This window comes from Oncorhynchus clarkii, chromosome 4, assembly GCF_045791955.1.
Source record: "Oncorhynchus clarkii lewisi isolate Uvic-CL-2024 chromosome 4, UVic_Ocla_1.0, whole genome shotgun sequence".
NCBI lineage: Eukaryota > Metazoa > Chordata > Actinopteri > Salmoniformes > Salmonidae > Oncorhynchus > Oncorhynchus clarkii.
The window spans coordinates 27,381,781-27,405,544 of record NC_092150.1 but is presented as its reverse complement, the minus strand read 5'-3'; the positions used below and the strand labels follow the sequence as shown (position 1 = coordinate 27,405,544).

The 23,764-nt window shown below is 43.6% G+C and overlaps 1 protein-coding gene across 3 annotated transcripts; it reads right to left on the bottom strand.

Moving 5' to 3' along the window:
* Positions 1-3,672: 3,672 nt before the first annotated feature.
* Positions 3,673-23,694, bottom strand: LOC139406669 (OMA1 zinc metallopeptidase). Of its 3 annotated transcripts, none has more exons than XM_071149534.1 (9): positions 23,617-23,694; positions 20,280-20,764; positions 16,426-16,654; positions 13,868-14,041; positions 13,608-13,715; positions 12,144-12,272; positions 9,952-10,026; positions 9,572-9,721; positions 3,673-5,446 (listed from the first exon to the last, which is right to left on the bottom strand). In XM_071149534.1, the coding sequence occupies exons 2-9, from the start codon at positions 20,714-20,716 to the stop codon at positions 5,174-5,176; spliced, it is 1,575 nt and encodes a 524-aa protein (XP_071005635.1). In that variant the 5' UTR covers positions 20,717-20,764; positions 23,617-23,694; the 3' UTR covers positions 3,673-5,173. The 3 variants fall into 3 exon arrangements, with proteins under 3 accessions (XP_071005635.1, XP_071005634.1, XP_071005636.1); XM_071149533.1 differs by having other exon boundaries at positions 20,280-20,721; positions 23,617-23,687; XM_071149535.1 differs by having other exon boundaries at positions 20,280-20,743; positions 23,617-23,684.
* Positions 23,695-23,764: the final 70 nt, after the last annotated feature.

The following is a 23,764-nucleotide window of genomic DNA, read 5'->3' as shown; positions in this document are numbered from 1 at the left end:
TTAATTCAGCACACAATACTCTCATCCGCATTCACTTAGTACTATTCCCAAACACACTCAGTAATCTCCCTTATTACTTGTCGTTACCTCCTATGCATACATATGTATCTTCTGCGGTTCCTCTACAGTCTACATAGTTGCCATAGTCTGCACTGTATCTATTGTCCCTGTGCATCTATAGTCCCTGAGCATCCATAGTCCCTGAGCATCCATAGTCCCAATAGCATCCATAGTCCCTATAGTTATAGCATTGTGTCACGCCCTGATCTGTTTCACCTGTTCCTGTGATTGTCTCCACGCCCTCCAGGTGCTGCTTATTTTCCCCAGTGTATTTATCCATGTGTTTCCTGTCTCTCTGTGCCAGTTCGTCTTGTACGTTAGTCAAGTCAACCAGCGTGTTTTTCCCGTACTCCTTTTGCTATTCTCTTTTTGCTAGTCTTCCCGGTTTTGACCCCTGCCTGACTGGATTACTTTCCCGCCTACCCTGACCTTGACTCTGCGTGGCCTTCGGTAACTTTTGGACTGTGAACTGGTTTTGACCCTTTTGCCTGTCCATGACCATTCTCTTGTCTTAACCTATTGGATTAACGAATACTGTAAGACTCCTACCATCTGCCTCCTGTGTCTGCATCTGCCTTGTGTCATGATACTACGGTCCCTGTAGCATCTATAGTCCTTCAGCATCTACAGTCCCTCAGTATCCATAGTATCAATAGTTTGTATGGTCATAAATGCTATAGTCTTGCCACTTTGAATACATATAGAATAGCACCTTGTGCACCTTATGCTATTCCCAGTGGTTCTCGACAATATAGACCCTTCTCATAAACGCCTAAAATAACACTTTGTGCTATTATCAGCGGTTTTCAGACCACGTAGACACTTCTTATATAAATGCCTACAGAAAATTGTCAGTGGGGCCCCTCCTGCCCTCACTCTAGCCTTCTCCTAGGGCTAGCTCTAGCCTTCTTCTAAGACTAGTGGTACCCTCTTCTACATCTTTATGTTCAGTTTTATTGGTTTTATCATGTTTATTTAATTCAAATTAATTTAAATTCACTAGACGTGTCCCTCAGAGGTTCGCGGATCAGGTATCTTTCCCCGGGCAGCTCGCAGTAAAAGTCTGGTCTGGCGGATCCACGTCGTCTTTGGTCAGACGGGAATTCCCCTTGCACTGGAATGCTCCACAGGTGGAGTCACTGATCCAGTTTGTGACGCCAAAATTGTGGTGGAAATTCAACACCAGGGACACCTGAAGTCAATTTTAAATGAATCACTCTTAATTATCAGCAAGCTGGAGAGTTACAATAAACTCTTCACACCATACAGGTCAATCAGAAACTCCGCTAGGGCAGTCCCAGCAGTTGTCTTATATACGGCTATACACAGACAAGTTATAATTGCATGATTTAGCATAATTAATTCATCATTACCGGTGACTGACCAATACCTCACGAGGCTTTCTCTCTCCAAGTTGAGACCTTGAAACTGAGATACCTCGGTTGTTCCCATAGCCACATTCTGGGCGTACTGCCATGTTGCCTATCAGTGATATTGAGGAATCCTCCATATATGATCAGTCTGTCACCTGCCACCTGCATGAACCCATATAATTGGTTATTAGAAAAGTAGCATTGATTTGACACAAACATAACATTTCCCTCACACTCTCCATGTAACTTAAAATTACTTCACATGTGTGTCTATGTTTGCATGCATGAATATGTGTCAGTTACAATTACCTCTGGCATGTGTGTCTTTTGTCTACTTTGCAGGCACTCATGTTCAATTTTCCTCCGTGCAGCAGTGCTGCCTGGTCCAGGTGTGTCTGTGTTGGTTTACTGAACAGGTGTAGAGCTGCTTCACTCTCAGTACTCTGCTTTACTCCATGTCTATACGGATCCTGATACACTGAGACAAGTCTGATTGGACTGTTCCTTTGAATCTGATATCAAGAACCTTATAAAACCTAATAGAGGCCTACACACACACACACACCTATATTCATCTGCATCCCTCGCTTCGTCTACCTCCTCTTTTGGTTTTAATTCTTCCACCTCTCTCTGTCAGTAATTAATGGGTTGTGTGTGTACAGAGGTGTCATTCACCCCAAACATCTGGGGGGCACAAAGTACGTGGGGATGGTTGGTCCATAGTGGTCCGTTATTTTTCAAACACCTGAAAACTTTTTCTAGAGCCATAATCATTATGCTTAATTCTGTCCAAAATAAGTATATTTTTCTGCATTTGTTTTACCCCTTTTTTCTCCCCAATTTCGTGGTATCCAATTGTCTCATCACTGCAACTCCCGCACGGACTCGGGAGAGGCGAAGGTCGAGAATCATGTGTCCTCCGAAACACAACCCAACAAAGCCGCACTGCTTCTTGACACAACGCACATCCAACCCGGAAGCCAGCCGCACCGGAGGAAACCCCGTACACCTGGCGACCTGGTCAGCGTGCACTGCGCACGGGCCGCCACAGGAGTCGCTAGTGCGCGATGAGACAAGGATATCCCTGCCGGCCAAACCCTCCCTAACCCGGACGACGCTGGGCCAATTGTGCGGCCGGCTGCGACAGAGCCTGGGCTCGAAACCAGAATCTCTTAGACCACTGCGCCACCCGGGAGGCCCTAGTGTTCTGCATTTCTAAGCATACTTCTTGAGCGGTCAGTTTCCTCCTAACTGGTGGTAAAAATAAACAATAAAATAGAAATGCTTCTCTGCTAAAATCTGGGTAAAAGATTGAAAGAAATGTGAGTCTTATTCAGTACATTTAGTGTAATTGCTTGCTTTACAGAAGAATGCCAACCTTGCCAGCGGGCAAGTCAGCTAAGATACTTAGACAAGCCAACTTGCTTGATAGCCTGAAATGGCTTCTTGGTATCTAGTTATGAGGTTGGGAACCTATCTGGGCTAAAGCCAACTTCATAAAATTGCTAGGTGGCTAGTGGTATTACAGAGAAAAAATATTAGTTCAGACAAATCTGAAGGAGCACGTTGTTCACGACACCTCTATGTGTGTATATTACTGGGTTGTGTGTGTATATTACTGGGTCGTGTGTATATATTACTGGGTTGTGTGTGTATATTACTGGGTTGTGTGTGTATATTACTGGGTTGTGTGTGTATATTACTGGGTTGTGTGTATATTACTGGGTTGTGTGTGTATATTACTGGGTCATGTGTATATTACTGGGTTGTGTGTGTATATTACTGAGTTGTGTGTGTATATTACTGGGTTGTGTGTGTATATTACTGGGTTGTGTGTATATATTACTGGGTTGTGTGTGTATATTACTGGGTTGTGTGTATATATTACTGGGCTGTGTGTATATATTACTGGGTTGTGTGTATATATTACTGGGTTGTGTGTTAGAAGCAGCTTGATCTTATGCTTCTCTGACAGGACAATGAATTTCTTCTGACTCTGTCCCCTGGGGACTACACTCTCCTGTATGTGTGTGTGTGTGTGTGTGTGACTTACAGATAGATTCCTGCTCTAGCACTGACTCATACAATTCCCTTCGATCAGAGAGGAAAGGACACTGTAGACTCGTGAATTCCCCCTGAGCAATTGCCTAGGCTTTAGCTCAGTGTGCTAACACGGTCAACCAAGGTTAGAACCCAGTCATTCACACTTACGTTACAACGACAAACCAAACTAGACCAGTTTTACCTCAAAACCCATTTATTTGTAGTTTGTCAGGTTCTAAGATAAAATATGTTCTTTGGCTAGTTCAATACATGATTTGTACAAAACTACACATTTCTATGATTTCACAAAGATCTTTGAGACTAAAATACAACACAATACCATTCCTTCAGGGCGAGACATAAAACTCATTTAAATGAACTTGATGACCACATTACCACAAAAACACATTGCAACAGGTGGTGATGGATGGACACGACAGTGTAGATAAAGTAGGTGACATACAGGACACAGTGCCTACACACAGTCTACCTAGAAAACGAAAATGGGAATAAGTCCAGAGGTATGAGTACTTTCTGAAGGACATTCTTACATGGTTTCCTCAACATTTCCTCAATGTTGTTAGAATGTTATTTATATGTTCCCAGTTTTGATCAATCAAGGAGGTTAATTTCACGCGTTGTGTTATCTTACTGTTGAGGAATTTGGCTGTACAACAATCCATGTAGAAACACATTATATCGCAATTCTTTGTAATCACATGAGCATGTATTATACCAACACCACTGAGATGGGACAAACGACTTATCACTGACTTCCAGGTTGTGGTTTTTGGAAAGAGAGGATAACTCAATCTAGTCTTTTACATACTGTAAAGTTGAGATGTTTTGACTTTCATATTCCCTACAAACGTGATTTCGGAAATCCTGTTAAATGATTGGTTGTCAGTTTCGGTGAGGTGTGTATAGATCTGCATATGCACTAAGACATGTAGCCATAGTTTGAACAATCATTTGTTAAATCTCTTCTGTTATTGGTAATGGTGAGAGGTTAGCATGTGTTGGGGGGTATGATCTTTGACCCTCTAACTTTCTCACTCATCATTATTCACAATTCATTCAGGATTATCCGTAATCATGGTAGAATGTACATCAATGTAGAAGTGTCGAGAAATATATTCTAAATCATCTTAAACCCAACCAAAAACAAACTGCAAATGCATCCAACAAGTTTGTAGAGTCACAAGCTTGATGTAATCATTGCGTGATAGAAATATGGGACCAAATACACACGTTTGACTACTTTACTTTAGAGGTGTCAATCTTTAGGGCCGGGGTGTCAATAATTTTGATTTTAATTTTGAATTTATTTATTTTATACAGTCATTACTGCTCATCTTTATCAGGGGAGTCAATCATTTTGGACCTCACTGTATATGCTCATTAGGCCATTGAGTGCAGCATGTCCCCACTTGAAATCTTCCAATTAAAACAGGATACTATCTCTATGTATTCACACTACACATTCAAAGCATCTCCCTGTACCCTCTTACATGCAGTAAACAGAACCGCTACTCAAAACCTTTTTGCAGCAATTCCACAGAAGCAGGTGACAACTGCAATTTTACAAGACCTTACAAACAACAGTCAATTAGCAATCAAGGAGCTACAATCACTGACTGGAACTAGGCCTGGGTTTGGGGCTGGGAAGACGGGGGGCTAGGGTAGTGGCCCGGGGGTTAGAGGTGGGTAGCAGTGTCTAGGGTCAGGGCTGGAGGTGAGCCTGTGGCTGAGGAGGCTAGCAGGGCAGTAGCCAGTCCCCCTGGGTGTGGAGCCCTTCTGTGGTCTGACGTTGGGGTCTGGGACAGAGCTTGTGGTTTCAGTCTCTTCCCCGCCTCTCCCTCCAGGTCCCTAGTAGCATCCAGCAGCACTTTGACACTCTGAGCGAAGACAGCTCTGGGGTCTGTAGCAGGGAGGGCAGGACAGGAACAGCTCTCCCTCAACTCCAGGTACTGGGGAGAGGGAGAGAGAGAGGTTATAGTGGAAACACACCAGAAAGACAAACTTATGAAAGCAGCGTGTGGCAGTGGCGTGCTATCCCTCTGGAGTCAATTGACGCACCGGTGCGTCAATCAAAGTAACGCAATATCTTTAATTTTGTCTGCTTAATCTAGAGATTTCTGTGTTTTTGCATTGGACGAGTCTCAAGCCACCGCATCCGCCGATGTCGCACTTCCGTATCTGCGGTGAAAGGTGGCAGAGTTGGAGCGGTATTTGTCAGACCATGAGATATCTCAAAAATCGGTCTTCCCTCTACGGAATGGGGAGACTCTCGCGAACACAATGGTGGTCTCTACGACCCCCACAAGCGTCAGGGGACTCTTCTGAAGTTGGTACCGTCGAACCGTTTGGGCTACAAACTACTGTGACCCCACTGTGTTCTCCGTTTTGCTCTTACGACCCTCGCAAGTTATTTGGGACTAATCTGAAGGTAACCGGTACTAGTTTAAAAAACACATGGAAGTATGAATGTAGTTTTGTGCCGACCCAAAGAAGGGGTTAGCTAAACGATACATAATAATATGACCATCTTAAAAAATTAGTCACCCCCCCCCCCCCCCCACTGAATCAATGAACAATTGTCAGGAAACTAACTGAAAGTGATAGCAGATGTTGTGTGGTCAGAGATTCTTGAAGGTACATTTCGGCCGTCCATTAATCAGGTGTGTTTTCTCTCCTACACACACGGTGGATGTGAGTAAATCCATCCCTAAACTGTACGGATCCAGATCACTACTTCTACAGGTCAATGTCCCAGTCTGGGATTCAACAGGAGGGCTCAGTAGCATGCCAACTGTCTGTGTGTGTGTGCATGTAACCCTGTGTGACACACAGGAGTGTATTTATCCTTGAGTGTGTCTGTTTTAGCAGGAGAGGAACAGATGGAGAAAACACTAATTGTCCATCAGACGAGAGTTTGTGTGCTACTGTGCCTGTGAGGATATATGGGTGTGTGGTGTGCATACTTGGTGTGTGTGTGTCTTGTGTTAGTATGTACGTACCCTACATGACCAAAAGTATGTGGACACATGCTCGTCGAACATCTCATTCCAAAATAATTTGCATTAATATGGAGTTGGTCCCCCCTTTGCTGCTATAACAGCCTCCAATCTTCTGGGAAGGCTTTCCAGTAGATGTTGGAACATTGCTGGGGGGACTTGCTTCTATTCAGCCACAAGAACATTAGTGAGGTCGGGCACTGATGTAGGGAGATGAGGCCTGGCTCGCAGTCGGCGGTCAAATTCATCCCAAAGGTGTTCAATGGGGTTGAGGTCAGGGCTCTGTGCAGGCCAGTCATGTTCTTCCACACCAATCTCGACAAACCATTTCTGTACGGACCTCGCTTTGCGCACAGGGGCATTGTCATGCTGAAACAGGAAAGGGCCTTCCCCAAATCGTTGCCACAAAGTTGGAAGCACAGAATCGTCTAGAATGCCGTTGTATGCTGTAGCGTTGAGATTTCCTTTCACTTGACCTAAGGGGCCTAACCATGAAAAACAGCCCCAGACCAATATTCCTCCCCCACCAAACGTCATAGTTGGCGCTACGCATTTAAGCAGGTAGTGTTCTCCTGGCATCCGCCAAATCCAGATTTGTCCATCAGACTGCCAGATGGTGAAGCGTGATTCATCACTCCAGAGAACGCATTTCCACTGCTCCAGTCCAATGACGGTGAGCTTTACGCCACTCTTAGGGCCACACACATGAAGGCCGACCATGTCGACGTGGGTTCGATTCCGTCCGACGCCCTTCAGGCACAAATAACTAAATTCCCCCGATTTACTTGATTTGCTTACACATTTAAAATATGGGGAGACCAGGGATAATTTACCCCCCAATCTTGATAAGAAATGACCATACCAGACACTTTTGGATAACATAAATAGGAAACAAATAAAATAATAACAGTAAGATTCACCAACATGAGTTTCCATTCATACAAAGTGTCAGGTAAATTGCCACAGTAGATTAAATGATGAAATGCTTTATTTCCGATGCTTGCCAAATAGATAAATCGCCAGTAGTCTGTTCAAAAAGTTGTTCTGATGATAAGACCAACCAGAGGCCGAACATATCTTGAAAGACTTTGGTTGCAATTGAGTTCAGCTGTGCAGGTGAATTTAGCACGTATTGATGGTTTAATGAGACATCAGCTGGCGATAATCTAGTGCCATCGATGGTTGCAATAATCCAATAGGCTACATTCTGTGGGCTACCCGTTAGCCTATCCATTGTCACACTGTGTTTCCCTGGCTGAGTTGGTGAGCTGATTTGGGCCTACTGTAGAACAATAAACTTTCCTCCAGTGTGGATGCTCGTCCATGTTTTATAGATGATGTATCATTTGTAAATATATACTGAAAAAAATATAAACATAACATGTAAAATGTTGGTCCCATGTTTCATGAGCTGAAATATAAGATCCGAGAAATGTTCCATATGCAAAAAAAAGCGCATTTTTCTCATATTTTGTGTACAAATATGTTTACATCCCTGTTAGTGAGCATTTCTCCTTTTGCCCAGATAATCTATCCACCTGACAGGTGTGGTATATCAAAAAGCTGATTAAACAGCATGATCATTACACAGGCGCACCTTGTGCTGGGGACAATAAAAGGTCACTCTAAAATGTTCTGTATTGTCACACAACACTATGGCACAAATGTCTCAAGTTTTGAGGGAGCGTGCAATTGGCATGCTGACTGCAGGAATGTCCACCAGAGCTGTTGCCAGATCATTTAATGTTAATATCTCTACCATAAGCCGCCTCCAACGTCAGCTTGAAAACATTGAAATAAAAGCAATTAACATGTGGGACTAATGCAGGTTCAGACTGGTCACTATATCTCCCAGCACTGGGCGCCAACTCATGAGGCTCGGAGCTGGAGCGCGCTGCTTAGACCACTGTGCTATGGCCTTTCACAACGCTCTCGTAGGCACTAAGAATACTAATGATACATAGGCTCGTCGTTTTAATTATCTTGTTTTAAGCCTTCCCTAAACCATAGTCCTAACCTTAACCACTCGCAATTAATGCCTAAACTGTTAACCTTTTGAGTTGTTTCTGTCTTAACCCTGTAACAGCGCAGAATTAACACGGTAAAAAACGTGGAATGAATGCGTAAAAAATAGACCTTCATGCATGAGTTAAAGGGCAGTGGGCAGGATCCATGTAGACTCTGTGTCCCGGGAAACACACACTGACGAAACCATACATTTTTTCTGCCTATTGCTTGCCTTCAACATTTAATAAAACAATTGATTAAAAAGAAATCTAAAATAAAGATTTCCCCTAATGAAAACTGCATCTACCTCTACATAGGAAGTCACACGAGACATACTGTAGCCTGCATGTAGCCTACATAAGAAGTCACATGAACCATGCTGTAGCCTGCATGTAGCCTACATAAGAAGTCACACGAGACATGCTGTAGCCTGCATCTACCTCTACATAAGAAGTCACATGAGACATGCTGTAGCCTGCATGTAGCCTACACATGGTATAAGGTAGGTACGGTGTGCGTTGTATACAAAACAAACGCCTTCAGCTGCCCCCTGGCGGTGAGTCTAAATATGTATTCAGATATTAAAATCCCATTGCTGCAGGATTATTTTCCTCCTGCGACGAATGGGGTCAAATTAGGCTCTGACATCTGTAGGTGTCACGTTAGACTAGACTCCCAGCTCAATCCTACAGCTCTGATGGAGTTCTCCTCCTAGACCACAGTCTTCAGGCCATGTGATGTGCTTCTGTACATTAGCAACACCAGGAAGTCACGTGGACTGTTCTAACGGCCTGCGGTGTGAGACCAGGTATAGCAGACTCATCGGTCATGTGCATACCACCAACACACAGCCATCATGTCTGATCAGACTGCAGGAATGACTTGATGACAAGATTGACATCATATAGGAAGGGAAAGAGGGATACCTAGTCAGTTGTTGGAACGAACGCATTCAACTGAAATGTGTCTTCCGCATTTAACCCAATCCCTCTGAATATAGACCCTTGGCGACAGTGTATACTGGTGTATGAGGACGAGTATCTCTCCCTCTCTCCCCTGCATGCTTGCTACCTGTGGGATCAGCCGGTCCAGCTGTGAAACTCTGTTCCTGTGAGAGGGGTGTGTGGAGAGCCACTCTGGTACTGTAGGTTCTCCTCTCAGCTGGTCACTGATTTCCATCTGCTGCCAGAACACTGGCCCTGCCCGCACATCAGCACATGCCTGGAGGGAGAGACAGACTGGGTTACACACACCCTGGGCGCCTGTATGGTTGTCACGGAAACGATACATTACTACAGCATCCAGAACAGGTTGACGGTTAGAAGAGTGGGATAAATTCTATATTTGACAACATCGCCATCTAGTGCACTGTAAGCAGCTGTAAGTTTAGTCAGCATATACAGAAGGGTCAGGAGGCAAGAGTGAGACAGAGCTACTGTCCTATCCTGTACCTTGGCAGCCAGCTGGAGTCCAACCTGATCAGCTTCTGCCTCCAACTTCCTGCTATAAGGACGATCAAACAAGAACTGAGAGAGAGAGAGAGAGAGAGAGAGAGAGAGAGAGAGAGGGAGAGAGAGAGAGAGAGATATGTACACAAACAACAAGTGTGCAGTTAAAATTGGCAAAAAAACACACATTTCTTCACACAGGGTCGTGGGGTGAGACAGGGATGCAGCTTAAGCCCCACCCTCTTCAACATATATATCAACGAATTGGCGCGGGCACTAGAAAAGTCTGCAGCACCCGGCCTCACTCTACTAGAATCCGAAGTCAAATGTCTGCTGATGATCTGGTGCTTCTGTCACCAACCAAGGAGGGCTAGATCTTATGCACAGATTCTGTCAGACCTGGGCCCTGACAGTAAATCTCAGTAAGACCAAAATAATGGTGTTCCAAAAAAGGTCCAGTCACCAGGACCACAAATACAAATTCCATCTAGACACTGTTGCCCTAGAGCACACAAAAAACTATACATACCTTGGCCTAAACATCAGCGCCACAGGTAACTTCCACAAAGCTGTGAACGATCTGAGAGACAAGGCAAGAAGGGCATTCTATGCCATCAAAAGGAACATAAATTTCAACATACCAATTAGGATTTGGCTAAAAATACTTGAATCAGTCATAGAGCCCATTGCCCTTTATGGCTGTGAGGTCTGGGGTCCGCTCACCAACCAAGACTTCACAAAATGGGACAAACACCAAATTGAGACTCGGCATGCAGAATTCGGCAAAAATATCCTCCGTGTACAACGTAGAACACCAAATAATGCATGCAGATCAGAATTAGGCCGATACCTACTAATTATCAAAATCCAGAAAAGAGCCGTTAAATTCTATAACCACCTAAAAGGAAGCGATTCCCAAACCTTCCACAACAAAGCTATCACCTACAGAGAGATGAACCTGGAGAAGAGTCCCCTAAGCAAGCTGGTCCTGGGGCTCTGTTCACAAACACAAACACCACCCTACAGAGCCCCAGGACAGCAGCACAATTAGACCCAACCAAATCATGAGTAAACAAAAAGATAATTACTTGACACATTGGTAAGACTTAACAAAAAAACAGAGCAAACTAGAATGCTATTTGGCCCTAAACAGAGAGTACACAGCGGCAGAATACCTGATCACTGTGACTGACCCAAACTTAAGGAAAGCTTTGACAATGTACAGACTCAGTGAGCATAGCCTTGCTATTGAGAAAGGCCGCCGTACGCAGACATGGCTCTCAAGAGAAGACAGGCTATATGCACACTGCCTACAAAATGAGGTGGAAACTGAGCTGCACTTCCTAACCTCCTGCCCAATGTATGACCAGATTAGAGAGACATATTTCCCTCAGATTACACAGATCCACAAAGAATTCAAAAACAAATCCAATTTTGAAAAACTCCCATATCTACTGGGTGAAATACCACAGTGTGCCGTCACAAATCTTGCTGCTGTGATCTGTTGCCACGAGAAAAGGGCAACCAGTGAAGAACACATACCATTGTAAATACAACCCATATTTCTGCTTATTTATTTTATCTTGTGTCCTTTACCATTTGTACATTGTTAAAACACTGTATATATATATATATATATATATATATATATATATATATATATATATATATATATATATATATATATATATATATATATGACATTTGTAATGCCTTTATTGTTTTGAAACTTCTGTATGTGTAATGTTCACTGTTAATTGTTATTGTTTATTTCACTTTATATATTCACTTTATATATTATCTACCTCACTTGCTTTGGCAATGTTAACACGTTTCCCATGCCAATAAAGCCCTTGAATTGAATTGATATAAAGACAGAGAGAGACACAGAGAGAGAGAGAGAGAGAGAGACAGAGAGAGAAAGACACAGAGAGAGAGAGACACAGACACAGAGAGAGACAGAGAGAAAGACAGAGAGACACAGAGACAGAGAGAGAGAGAGAGAGAGAGAAAGACAGAGAGAGATACACAGAGAGAGACACACAGACAGAGAGAGACAGAGTGAGACACACAGACAGAGAGAGACAGAGAGAGACAGAGAGGGAGAGAGACACATACACAGGGAGAGAGAAAGACACAGAGATTAGTTAAACATATCTTTCACCACATGAAAAGTCCTGATATGTGTCCGTTACCTGTATGAGCTTAGTCTGTATCCACTGTCCCAGTACAGCCAGGCTGTCTCGAGGACACACGGCCCAGATGGCTGTTAGCAGGATCAGAGACAGGAAGTCTACCACATGAGACATACTGGCCTGCTCTGCCTGGAGGGAGGAAGGGAGGGAAGGAGAGAAAAGAGAGAAAAAAGTAGGGGGGGGAGAGAGAAAGTAGAAAAGCAATAAATAAATAATTCTCTGTAAGTGTATTGATTGTTCCCACCTATTTCATCTGAACTTTAAATTCAGACCTAATATGGAGATTACATTAGGAAATGGTGAATCTAACAGCAGACACCCAGGGCGAGGCTGGAACTGATGAATCCATATTCATTTTCATCATCTAATTAAACTGTCCTGTATTGGAGGGTAAATACAGGTCTCAGAGGAAAGGCTCAGAAACTACGCCAAACATTTCTCTCAGAGCAAGAGCCATATCCGATTAGAACAGTCAGCTGTTCTGAGTTCATTGAAAAGGGATGAGACTCTCTACTTAAAACAGCTGTACCCTCAGTCCAGAAACAACATTAGCGTCTCAGACATCTAAAGGACACTCTGTCTGTGAGCTTCTTAGAACTAGTGACTGATGATACAACCCCACTGCAATTAATGACATCCTCTCTGCAGACCTGCGACAGATCTGAGCTGTAGGTCAGGTGAGGTGACGTGGATGAGAGAGAGGAGGAGACCAGTAGTACTGTAGCATGACTGAAGCTGATGAGTCACTCGGCACGGAACAGGACACGACTCTGTGTAGCCCCCAGGCAAGCAACGAGCAAACACACACAGTCTTGTATAACTAACCTTGTGAGGACACACTATTCAGTCCTATTCAAAATCCTCACATACGTATACTAGAGACAGACAGAAAGGCCTGGCTGTATACTCACAGTGTCCCATCACTAGAGAGAGACAGACAGAAAGGCTGTATACTCACAGTGTCCCATCACTAGAGAGAGACAGACAGAAAGGCTGTATACTCAGTGTCCCACCACTAGAGACAGACAGAAAGGCCTGGCTGTATACTCAGTGTCCCACCACTAGAGAGAGACAGAATGGCCTGGCTGTATACTCAGTGTCCCATCACTAGAGAGAGACAGACAGAAAGGCTGTATACTCAGTGTCCCATCACTAGAGAGAGACAGACAGAAAGGACTGGCTGTATACTCAGTGTCCCACCACTAGAGAGAGACAGACAGAAAGGCTGTATACTCAGTGTCCCACCACTAGAGAGAGACAGACAGAAAGGCTGTATACTCAGTGTCCCACCACTAGAGACAGACAGAAAGGCCTGGCTGTATACTCAGTGTCCCACCACTAGAGAGAGACAGAATGGCCTGGCTGTATACTCAGTGTCCCACCACTAGAGAGAGACAGACAGAAAGGCTGTATACTCAGTGTCCCATCACTAGAGAGAGACAGACAGAAAGGCTGTATACTCACAGAGTGTCCCATCACTGCGTGGGCCATCTCATGTCCCAGGATGAAGGTGAGCTGGTGAACATCTGCAACGGCCTCCAACATCCCAGTAAACATAAACACCTTTCCATTCTAGAGCAGAGAGACAGGTATCATACAAACAGTCAACTTACTGTTTGGATCTACGCTTGCCAGTTTCGTCTGCATGTTTTGAACTGGACTGGGAATAAAAACGAACAAGTCTCACACACACACACACACACACACCAGGGGCTGGGACTCACAGGCAGTACGAAAGCGTTGATGGTAGGGCTGTCGACCAAGTGGACTCTCCATGGAACAGAGGAGACCTCTGGGATGTCTTTGTTCCTCTGGGCCAGGTGCTCCACCACTCTCTCCACCACCTGGTGACGAGGGTCCTTCTCTGGAACCATCAACTCAGCAAATTCCTCCATGTACTGGGTAGAACACACACACACACACACACACAGTTAAATCAACATCCTCCATGTACTGGGTAGAACACACACACACACACACATACAGTTAAATCAACATCCTCCATCTACTGGGTAGAACACACACATACAGTTAAATCAACATCCTCCATGTACTGGGTAGAACACACACATACAGTTAAATCAACATCCTCCATGCACTGGGTAGAACACACACATACAGTTAAATCAACATCCTCCATGTACTGGGTAGAACACACACACACAGTTAAATCAACATCCCCTATGTACTGGGTAGAACACACACACACACACAGTTAAATCAACATCCTCCATCTACTGGGTAGAACACACACACACAGTTAAATCAACATCCTCCATGTACTGGGTAGAACACACACATACAGTTAAATCAACATCCTCCATGTACTGGGTAGAACACACACATACAGTTAAATCAACATCCTCCATGTACTGGGTAGAACACACACACAGTTAAATCAACATCCTCCATCTACTGGGTAGAACACACACACACACACACACACACACACACACACACACACACACACACACACACACACACACACACACACACACACACACACACACACACACACACACACACACACACACACACACACACACACAGTTAAATCAACATCCTCCATGTACTGGGTAGAACACACACATACAGTTAAATCAACATCCTCCATGTACTGGGTAGAACACACACATACAGTTAAATCAACATCCTCCATGCACTGGGTAGAACACACACACACACACACACACAGTTAAATCAACATCCTCCATCTACTGGGTAGAACACACACAGTTAAATCAACATCCTCCATGCACTGGGTAGAACACACACAGTTAAATCAACATCCTCCATGTACTGGGTAGAACACACACACACACACACACAGTTAAATCAACATCCTCCATGCACTGGGTAGAACACACACACACACACAGTTAAATCAACATCCTCCATGCACTGGGTAGAACACACACACACACACACAGTTAAATCAACATCCTCCATGCACTGGGTAGAACACACACAGTTAAATCAACATCCTCCATGCACTGGGTAGAACACACACAGTTAAATCAACATCCTCCATGCACTGGGTAGAACACACACACACACACACACACAGTTAAATCAACATCCTCCATGCACTGGGTAGAACACACACAGTTAAATCAACATCCTCCATGCACTGGGTAGAACACACACAGTTAAATCAACATCCTCCATGCACTGGGTAGAACACACACAGTTAAATCAACATCCTCCATGCACTGGGTAGAACACACACAGTTAAATCAACATCCTCCATGCACTGGGTAGAACACACACAGTTAAATCAACATCCTCCATGCACTGGGTAGAACACACACACACACACACACACACAGTTAAATCAACATCCTCCATGCACTGGGTAGAACACACACAGTTAAATCAACATCCTCCATGCACTGGGTAGAACACACACAGTTAAATCAACATCCTCCATGCACTGGGTAGAACACACACAGTTAAATCAACATCCTCCATGTACTGGGTAGAACACACACAGTTAAATCAACATCCTCCATGCACTGAGGACACAAACAAGAGTCAGTTACTGAACTACTATTATATTATCATTAAGCAATAAGACCCTGGGGGGTGTGGTATATGGCCAACGGCTGTTCCTCTGCACGACGCAATGCGGAGTGCCTGGATACAGGCCTTAGCCGTATTGCTATTATAAACTGGTTACCAATGTAATTAGAACAGTATATACGGTCTGATACACCACGGCTTTCAGCCAATCAGCATTCAGGGCTCGAACCACCAGGTTTATAATATATCATATATGAAATCATAATTTCCTAAAACAGGTTCATCTGAATGGTTGAAAATGATCATCTTATTAGACTGAATATGGCCCACAAGGTTAACAGCATCTCTCCTCACCCACTCTCTGTCCACGGTACTGCAGGCATTGTTAGCAGAAAACAGGATTCCCCCATTATAGTAAATGGAATACATTTTTCAAGACAATTATGATATCAATAATTGCTTCTAATACACCAGATATATGTCCTTGAACCGCACACAGAAGAAGTTAAGGATCATTTGTTGCTAATGGTTGCCTGCAGTAACCCGGTCAGCCTTCAACTTGAGTTACTCAATGAGAGGGCAGTACTGGGCTAGCCTGAAACATCACTTCCTGGAGTAGCTCAAACTGTGCATGTTACGTCTCCATGAGACGTTATCTTAACAGACTTAATTTGTCTTCAACGCGCTATTGAGTCTTCACAAAGGAATGAATGGTGTCAAGTGATTGATGGCCATTGATATATACAGTTATCGGTCTCACCCCATCTCCTGTCACTGCAGCCAGCTCCATGTAGTTCTCTCTACTGAACACTAGGAGGCGTGTGCGTCCCGTGATGGGCGATTCGTCCAGATGAGTCAGGAAGAAACTTGCCATGATCACCATAGCAACCATACCCCCGGCCACCAGCTGCCAACGGCGACGCCAGACCTTCTGACGCACGAGCTGCTGCTTATTGGGTGGGAGGGCCAACCACCACTTCCTGATACTCCTAGAGGAGAGGGGAGACCAAAAACAACATGTAGCACGACTAGAGACAGAGACACCATGTAACACTACTAGAGACAGACACCATGTAGCACTACAAGAGACACCATGTAACACTACTAGAGAGAGACACCATGTTGCACTACTAGAGACAGAGACACCATGTAACACTACTAGAGACAGAGACACCATGTAACACTACTAGAGACAGAGACACCATGTAACACTACTAGAGACAGAGACACCAAAACCACCATGTATCACTACTAGAGGCAGAGACACCATGTAACACTACTAGAGAGACACCATGTTGCACTACTAGAGACAGAGACACTATGTAACACTACTAGAGACAGAGACACCAAAACCACCATGTAGCACTACTAGAGAGAGACACCATGTAGCACTACTAGAGAGAGAGACACAATGTAGCACTACTAGAGACAGCGACACCATGTAACACTAGAGACAGAGACACCAAAACCACCATGTAGCACTACTAGAGAGAGACACCATGTAGCACTACTAGAGAGAGACACACAATGTAGCACTACTAGAGACAGAGACACTATGTAACACTAGAGACAGAGACACCATGTATCACTGCTAGAGACAGAGACACCATGTATCACTACTAGAGACAGAGACACCATGTAACACTACTAGAGAGAGACACCATGTTGCACTACAAGAGACAGAGACACCATGTAGCACTACTAGAGAGACAGAGACACAATGTAGCACTACTAGAGACAGAGACACTATGTAACACTAGAGACAGAGACACCAAAACCACCATGTAGCACTACTAGAGACAGAGACACCAAAAACACCATGTAGCACTACTAGAGACAGAGACACCATGTAACACTACTAGAGAGAGACACCATGTTGCACTACTAGAGACAGAGACACCAAAACCACCATGTATCACTACTAGAGACAGAGACACCAAAACCGTGCTTCTACACCTGCATTGCTTGCTGTTTGGGGTTTTAGGCTGGGTTTCTGTACAGCACTTTGAGATATCAGCTGATGTACGAAGGGCTATATAAATACATTTGATTTGATTTGATGTAGCACTAATAGAGACAGTGACACCATGCAGCACTACTAGAGACAGAGACACCAAAACCACCATGTAGTACTACTAGAGACACCATGTAGCAAGCACTACTAGAGACACCATGTAGCAAGCACTACTAGAGACACCATGTAGCACTACTAGAGACACCATGTAGCACTACTAGACACCATGTAGCACTACTAGAGACAGAGACACCAACAACACCATGTATCACTACTAGAGACAGAGACACCATGTAACACTACTAGAGACAGAGACACCATGTAACACTAGAGACAGAGACACCAAAACCACCATGTAGCACTACTAGAGAGAGAGACACAATGTAGCACTACTAGAAACAGAGACACTATGTAACACTAGAGACAGAGACACCAAAACCACGACTAGAGACAGAGACACCAAAACCACATTGTAGCACTACTAGAGACAGAGACACCATGTAGCACTACTAGAGACAGACACAATGTAGCACCACTAGAGACAGGGACACCATGTAGCACTACTAGAGACGGAGACACCATGTAGCACTACTAGAGACGGAGACACCATGTAGCACTACTAGAGACACCATGTAGCACTACTAGAAACACCATGTATCACTACTAGAGACAGAGACACCAAAACCACCATGTATCACTACTAGAGACAGAGACACCATGAAGCACTACTAGAGACAGAGACACCATGAACCACTACTAGAGACAGAGACACCATGAAGCACTACTAGAGACAGAGACACCATGAAGCACTACTAGAGACAGAGACACCATGAAGCACTACTAGAGACAGAGACACCATGTAGCACTACTAGAGACAGAGACACCATGTAGCACTACTAGAGACAGAGACACCCAAAACACCATGTATCACTACTAGAGACAGAGACACCATGTAACACTACTAGAGACAGAGACGCCATGTAGCAGCAACGTCTATCTTACCATCATAAACCGTATCAATGTACTGTGCATTCGGAAAGTATTCAGACCCCTTCACCTTTTCCACATTTTGTTACATTATAGCATGATTCTAAAATGCATCAACTACATTTTTCCCTCATCAATCTTCACACAATACCCCATAATGACAAAGTGAAAACAATGGTTTAGACATTTTTGCAAACCTATTAAAAATAGAAAACAGATGTACCTTATTTACATAAGTATTCAGACCCTTTGTTATGAGACTTTAAATTGAGCTCAGGTGCATCCTGTTTCCATTAATCATCTTGAGATGTTTTTACAACTTGATTGCAGTCCACCTGTGGTAAATTCAATTGATTGGACATGATTTGGATAGGCACACACCTGTCAATATAATGTCCCACAGTTGACAGTGCTTATCAGAGCAAAAACAAAGCCGTGAGGTTGAAGGACTTGCCTGAAGAGCTCCGAGACAGGATTGCGTCAAGGCACAGATCTGGGAAAGTGTACCAAAAAATGTCTGCAGCATTGAAGGTCTCCAAGAACACAGTGCCTCCATCAATCTGAAATAGAAGAAGTTTGGAACCAGCAAGAATCTTCATTGAGCCGGCCCCCCTGCCAAACTGAACAATCGTGGGAGAAGGGCCTTGACCAAGAACGCGATGGTCACTCTGACAGAGCTCCAGAGTTCCTCTACGGAGATGGTTGTCCTTCTAGAAGGTTCTCCCATCTCTGCAGCACTCCAATCAGGCCTTTATGGTAGAATGGCCAGACAGAAGCCACTCAGCAAAAGGCACATGACAGCCTGCTTAGAGATTGCCGAAAGGCACCTAAAGGACTCTCAGACCATGAGAAACAAGATTCTATGGTCTTCTGAAACCAAAATGTAACTCTTTGGCCTGAATGCCAAGCATCACATCTGGAGGAAGCCAGGCACCGCTCATCCCCTGGCCAATACCATCCTTACGGTGAAGGATGGTGGTGGAAGCATCATGCTGTGAGGATATTTTTCAGCGGAAGGGACTGGTAGACTAGTCAGGATCGAGGGACAGATTAACGGAGTAAAGCACAGAGAGACCTGCTCCAGAGCACTCAGGACCTCAGATTGGGGCGAAGGTTCACCTTCCAACAGGACAACAACCCTAAGCACACAGTCAAGACAACATAGGAGTGGCTTCGGGACAAGTCTCTGAATTTCCTTGAGTGGCACAACCAGAGCCCGGACTTGAAACCGATCAAAACCTGGCAGAGTTTGAGAGGATCTGCAGAGAAGAACGGGAGAAACTCCCCAAATACAGGTGTGCCAAGCTTGTAGCGTCAGACACAAGGCTGTAATCGCTGCCAAAGGTGCTTCAACAAAGTACTTACTTAGTAAAGGGTCTGAATACTTATGTAAATGTGATACATTTTTATTTTTATACATTTGCAAAAATGTCAAAACCTTTTTGGGATTCGTCATTATGGGGTGTTATGTGTAGATTGATGAGGAGGGAAAAAAACATCCATCCATTTTAGAATAAGGCTGTGATGTAATAAAATGTAGAAAAAGTGAAGGGGTCTGAATACTTTGAATGCACTGTAGATGGACTGAGACGACACTCGGACGTGTATCTTACCTGCCCAGTATAATAGCCACTATCTTCTGCAGGGGTTTGAGTACCAGCCATATGAGAGGCGCAGGCAGGGCGCGGTGAGGAGCAGAGGTATGGAAGAAGTTCTGTCCATGCTTAGACAGCCATATAACAGGGAGACAGTGGACAGCAGGGTCAGGTCTAGGTGTCCCCACTGGGAAAAGTACTGTTCTTACATTCTGAGATGAGAAAAGTTGTCTCTGAGATGAAGATGGCTTCAATTGAAGTTGACAAACAGAGTCTGTGGTTTCGGGCTGCCGTAGAATCCGACATGTGTTGGTTGAGTAGAGTTCTGTTGAAGGTAATGTCCTCCTGGTTGTTGATTGTCTCTGTCGGCAATGGGAGGTTTGAAAGCTTCTAGACAGGTAGGCAGGTAGGCAACGGCGTTGGTTCCTCATGAGACGGGCACACAACAACTCCATGGTTCCTGAATGAGAAGATACCACTTCCTGAAACGCCCAGGTGACAGCCTATGGAAGAACAGTCCTTGACTATGGAAGCCCATTCCCACCACCCCAAAATATTTAAATGTAAAAGCAATGTTCCTGCTGTAGCGGAGACTGCATTCACAGTAAACTCGGAAACGCTTGAGCTTTACTAATTGAACAGAGCCCTAAAACGTCGATACGAATGTAATTAATTGTTGTTGTTTTTTTAAACTGAGCTGAAATCCCTCTGTATTTCCAGGCTAGGGGGGGGGTAGTGGCTCGGGAAGTTAACTTTGGCATGTTGAAGAATTTTTGATTAAAGTTTGGTATGTGTTTGGCTGACTTTTGAGAAGCCTTCTCCCACATCAATAAAACTTAAATGCATAACACGTGTGTAGAAAAGGCTGGATGTTATTTTATACTTCTATGTTTATTTTCAGGCAAAGGTCTACCCAAGCCCCCACCAAAATATGCCCGAAGCACCAGAAAACTTGTGCCACTGCTACCAAGAAGCAAAAGGCTAAAACACAGCACAAGCCACCATGTAATGACGGCCCTTCACAACATAAGCAAACCCCTTATTCTCATTCTTGAACAATTGGGAAAGGTATTTTATCTGTACCAAGAATTGCCATGATGTATTTTACTGCAGAGAATCTTGAGCCCTCATGCTCAGAGGACAGGTCAAGTGGGAGACCGAGGTCTCCTGCCTCTTCAGATGAGATCCCCCTCACCAAAGCGCTGCAAAGGCTCAGGTCCTTTTCCTATGCCGGAAGCAAGTATGACAACTATTTTTTATGATATTGAAATTAGGCTGTAATATTTGGAAGTAAAAAAAATAAATAAACGACTTTAACAATACATTTTTGTTGTTGTGACCTTTTAGATTAGTGACCTTTTAACGGACAGTCGACGAGTCCGGTTAAGGAATTCGACTTCAACCTGAATGAGACGGAAGAATTATTACTAAAGATGGAAGAGCAGCTAATGGAGAATGATTTCTGAAAATACATGGTGAGAAATTAAATGTTCCATTGGTATGAATTGAATGGCATATTGCAATGCAGTACTAAATGGAAGATTCCAGTACATGTGGAATGCATTAGTGTCTTTTTGTTAAATGAGATATCTCAGATCTCAAAGCTGGGGGGGAAAGACATCCCGGACCAGGTGAAGAGAGCAATGCACTGATAAACTATTACCATATTTGTTTCACTTCTTTAAATTAGGTCATGGTGTGTTGCTTGTACGGTACATAGTTTGTGTTCTATACAGAACCCTGACAAACAAGCCTCATGTCAACGATGAATATGAAAGGAAACAAGGGGATGAGTGCCTTTGAGGACTCTACCATTTGCAGCATCATTATATGTTTTATTTTTAATATATATTATATGTACAGTGGAGGCCAAATCATGACATTTTACATGACATTTGAATACTTTCTCTAGCTAATATTTGTTTTCCCACTTTACATCAAGTGTGAGTCTTGGCGAATCAAAGGCTACAGAGGCAGAAATACTACAGGGGATGTCAACCTGCCTGAAATATGCACCTGACCACAAGGGGGGCAGTGGAAGGGCATTAAATAGTTCTTAAGAAGTCAAACGCATCAAAGCCTGTTACAACAGTGCCTTTTTTTTAGCTTTTATTTATACATCTATTTTGTGGTGCAATACATTTATTTCAAAACCGTTCTTGACTTTCGCAAAACACGTTTTTACAAAGGTTTACACAATGCTGTTCCAAATTACAGCTCTAATTGCGTTACACAGAATGACAATAGCCAACAGTAGTATAGACCCTATGTCTGGAAGATACAATTGTACTCATGGTGCAAAGTGTATTATACATCAGTGCTTTTCAAGAGTGTGCAACATCAAAAATGTCTTAGTTGATACCGTTTGTTCCCCTATTATTAGCTCAGGCTCTTATCCTTATTTAATGTAAAGAAGCCTACGTCACAAAACGGCTAATACTCAACACACTTCATGGATTGGCGATAATCCCTGTTGAATTCATGGTGTGTTTTGGCCAAATCCAATCACAATGTGGTCTCAACCTCACGCCAATGTCGAAATGTATTTGATTATTAGAGGAGTATAGTTTTCAAACTCGATAGTACCAAAATTAAAAAATAACTGTTGGCTTGAGTGGGTGAATAAAAGTTGAAATCTCATTGATCAACGTCTGATCAGACTGAAACACAGATGAACTGTGCAAAGGTAGACAGATCTTGTCTAAACAAATCAGATCAGTCTAAACAAAGCTAATTTGTTGTCCATCTTTTCAATGTTTATGTGGCAACATTTCAATTAAACCAAATCAAAAGTGCTGGGACAATACTGACCACTGCAACATAACGATATATGGACATTGGCACACAATGCTACAAAAAAACAAAAACAATCCTATTATGATGTTGCTTAACATTTTGCGATAGTCAACCATTTCTTATCATTATTCAACATTTTTATATAGCATATCAAACTTTTGACTCACGCGTCTCAATGTTGAAATAGTATACATTTTTAGATCGTACGTCAACATCTCGAAATTGATAGCATCGACAAAACAAATTGTGGCGGGAAAGGGCTTCCATAAGTGACATATCGAGTTCAACTGACATTTGTTTGCAATTGCCAGTAGTTTCCCTGAGATGACCACCTTTTAACTGTGGGTTTATTAATAGCTAGTAATGTGGGTAACAGATTCAATGTCATGTCATTGCAGTCTTGCCCTAACGCCGTTACTTAGCTAGCTGATCTGAAGCAATGCACCGATAAAGATAGCACGTGTAAACACGTTAAAGTTGCCTTTGTATGATCGACACTCCCTTAAAACACCCGAGTTCGTCTTGGAGACTCCAGTTTGAGAAATAAATTCGGATTTACCTTTATTCATCTACTTTGACGGTCCTCTGCAACTCAAACACATAGGAACTGTCTTGTGCGTCTAAAATAATAGTCCCCCCTGCAACTGCATGCTCTAAGACAAAGTTCCGAGAATGACTGTCTCCTCAAAAATGACATTCTCCAGACA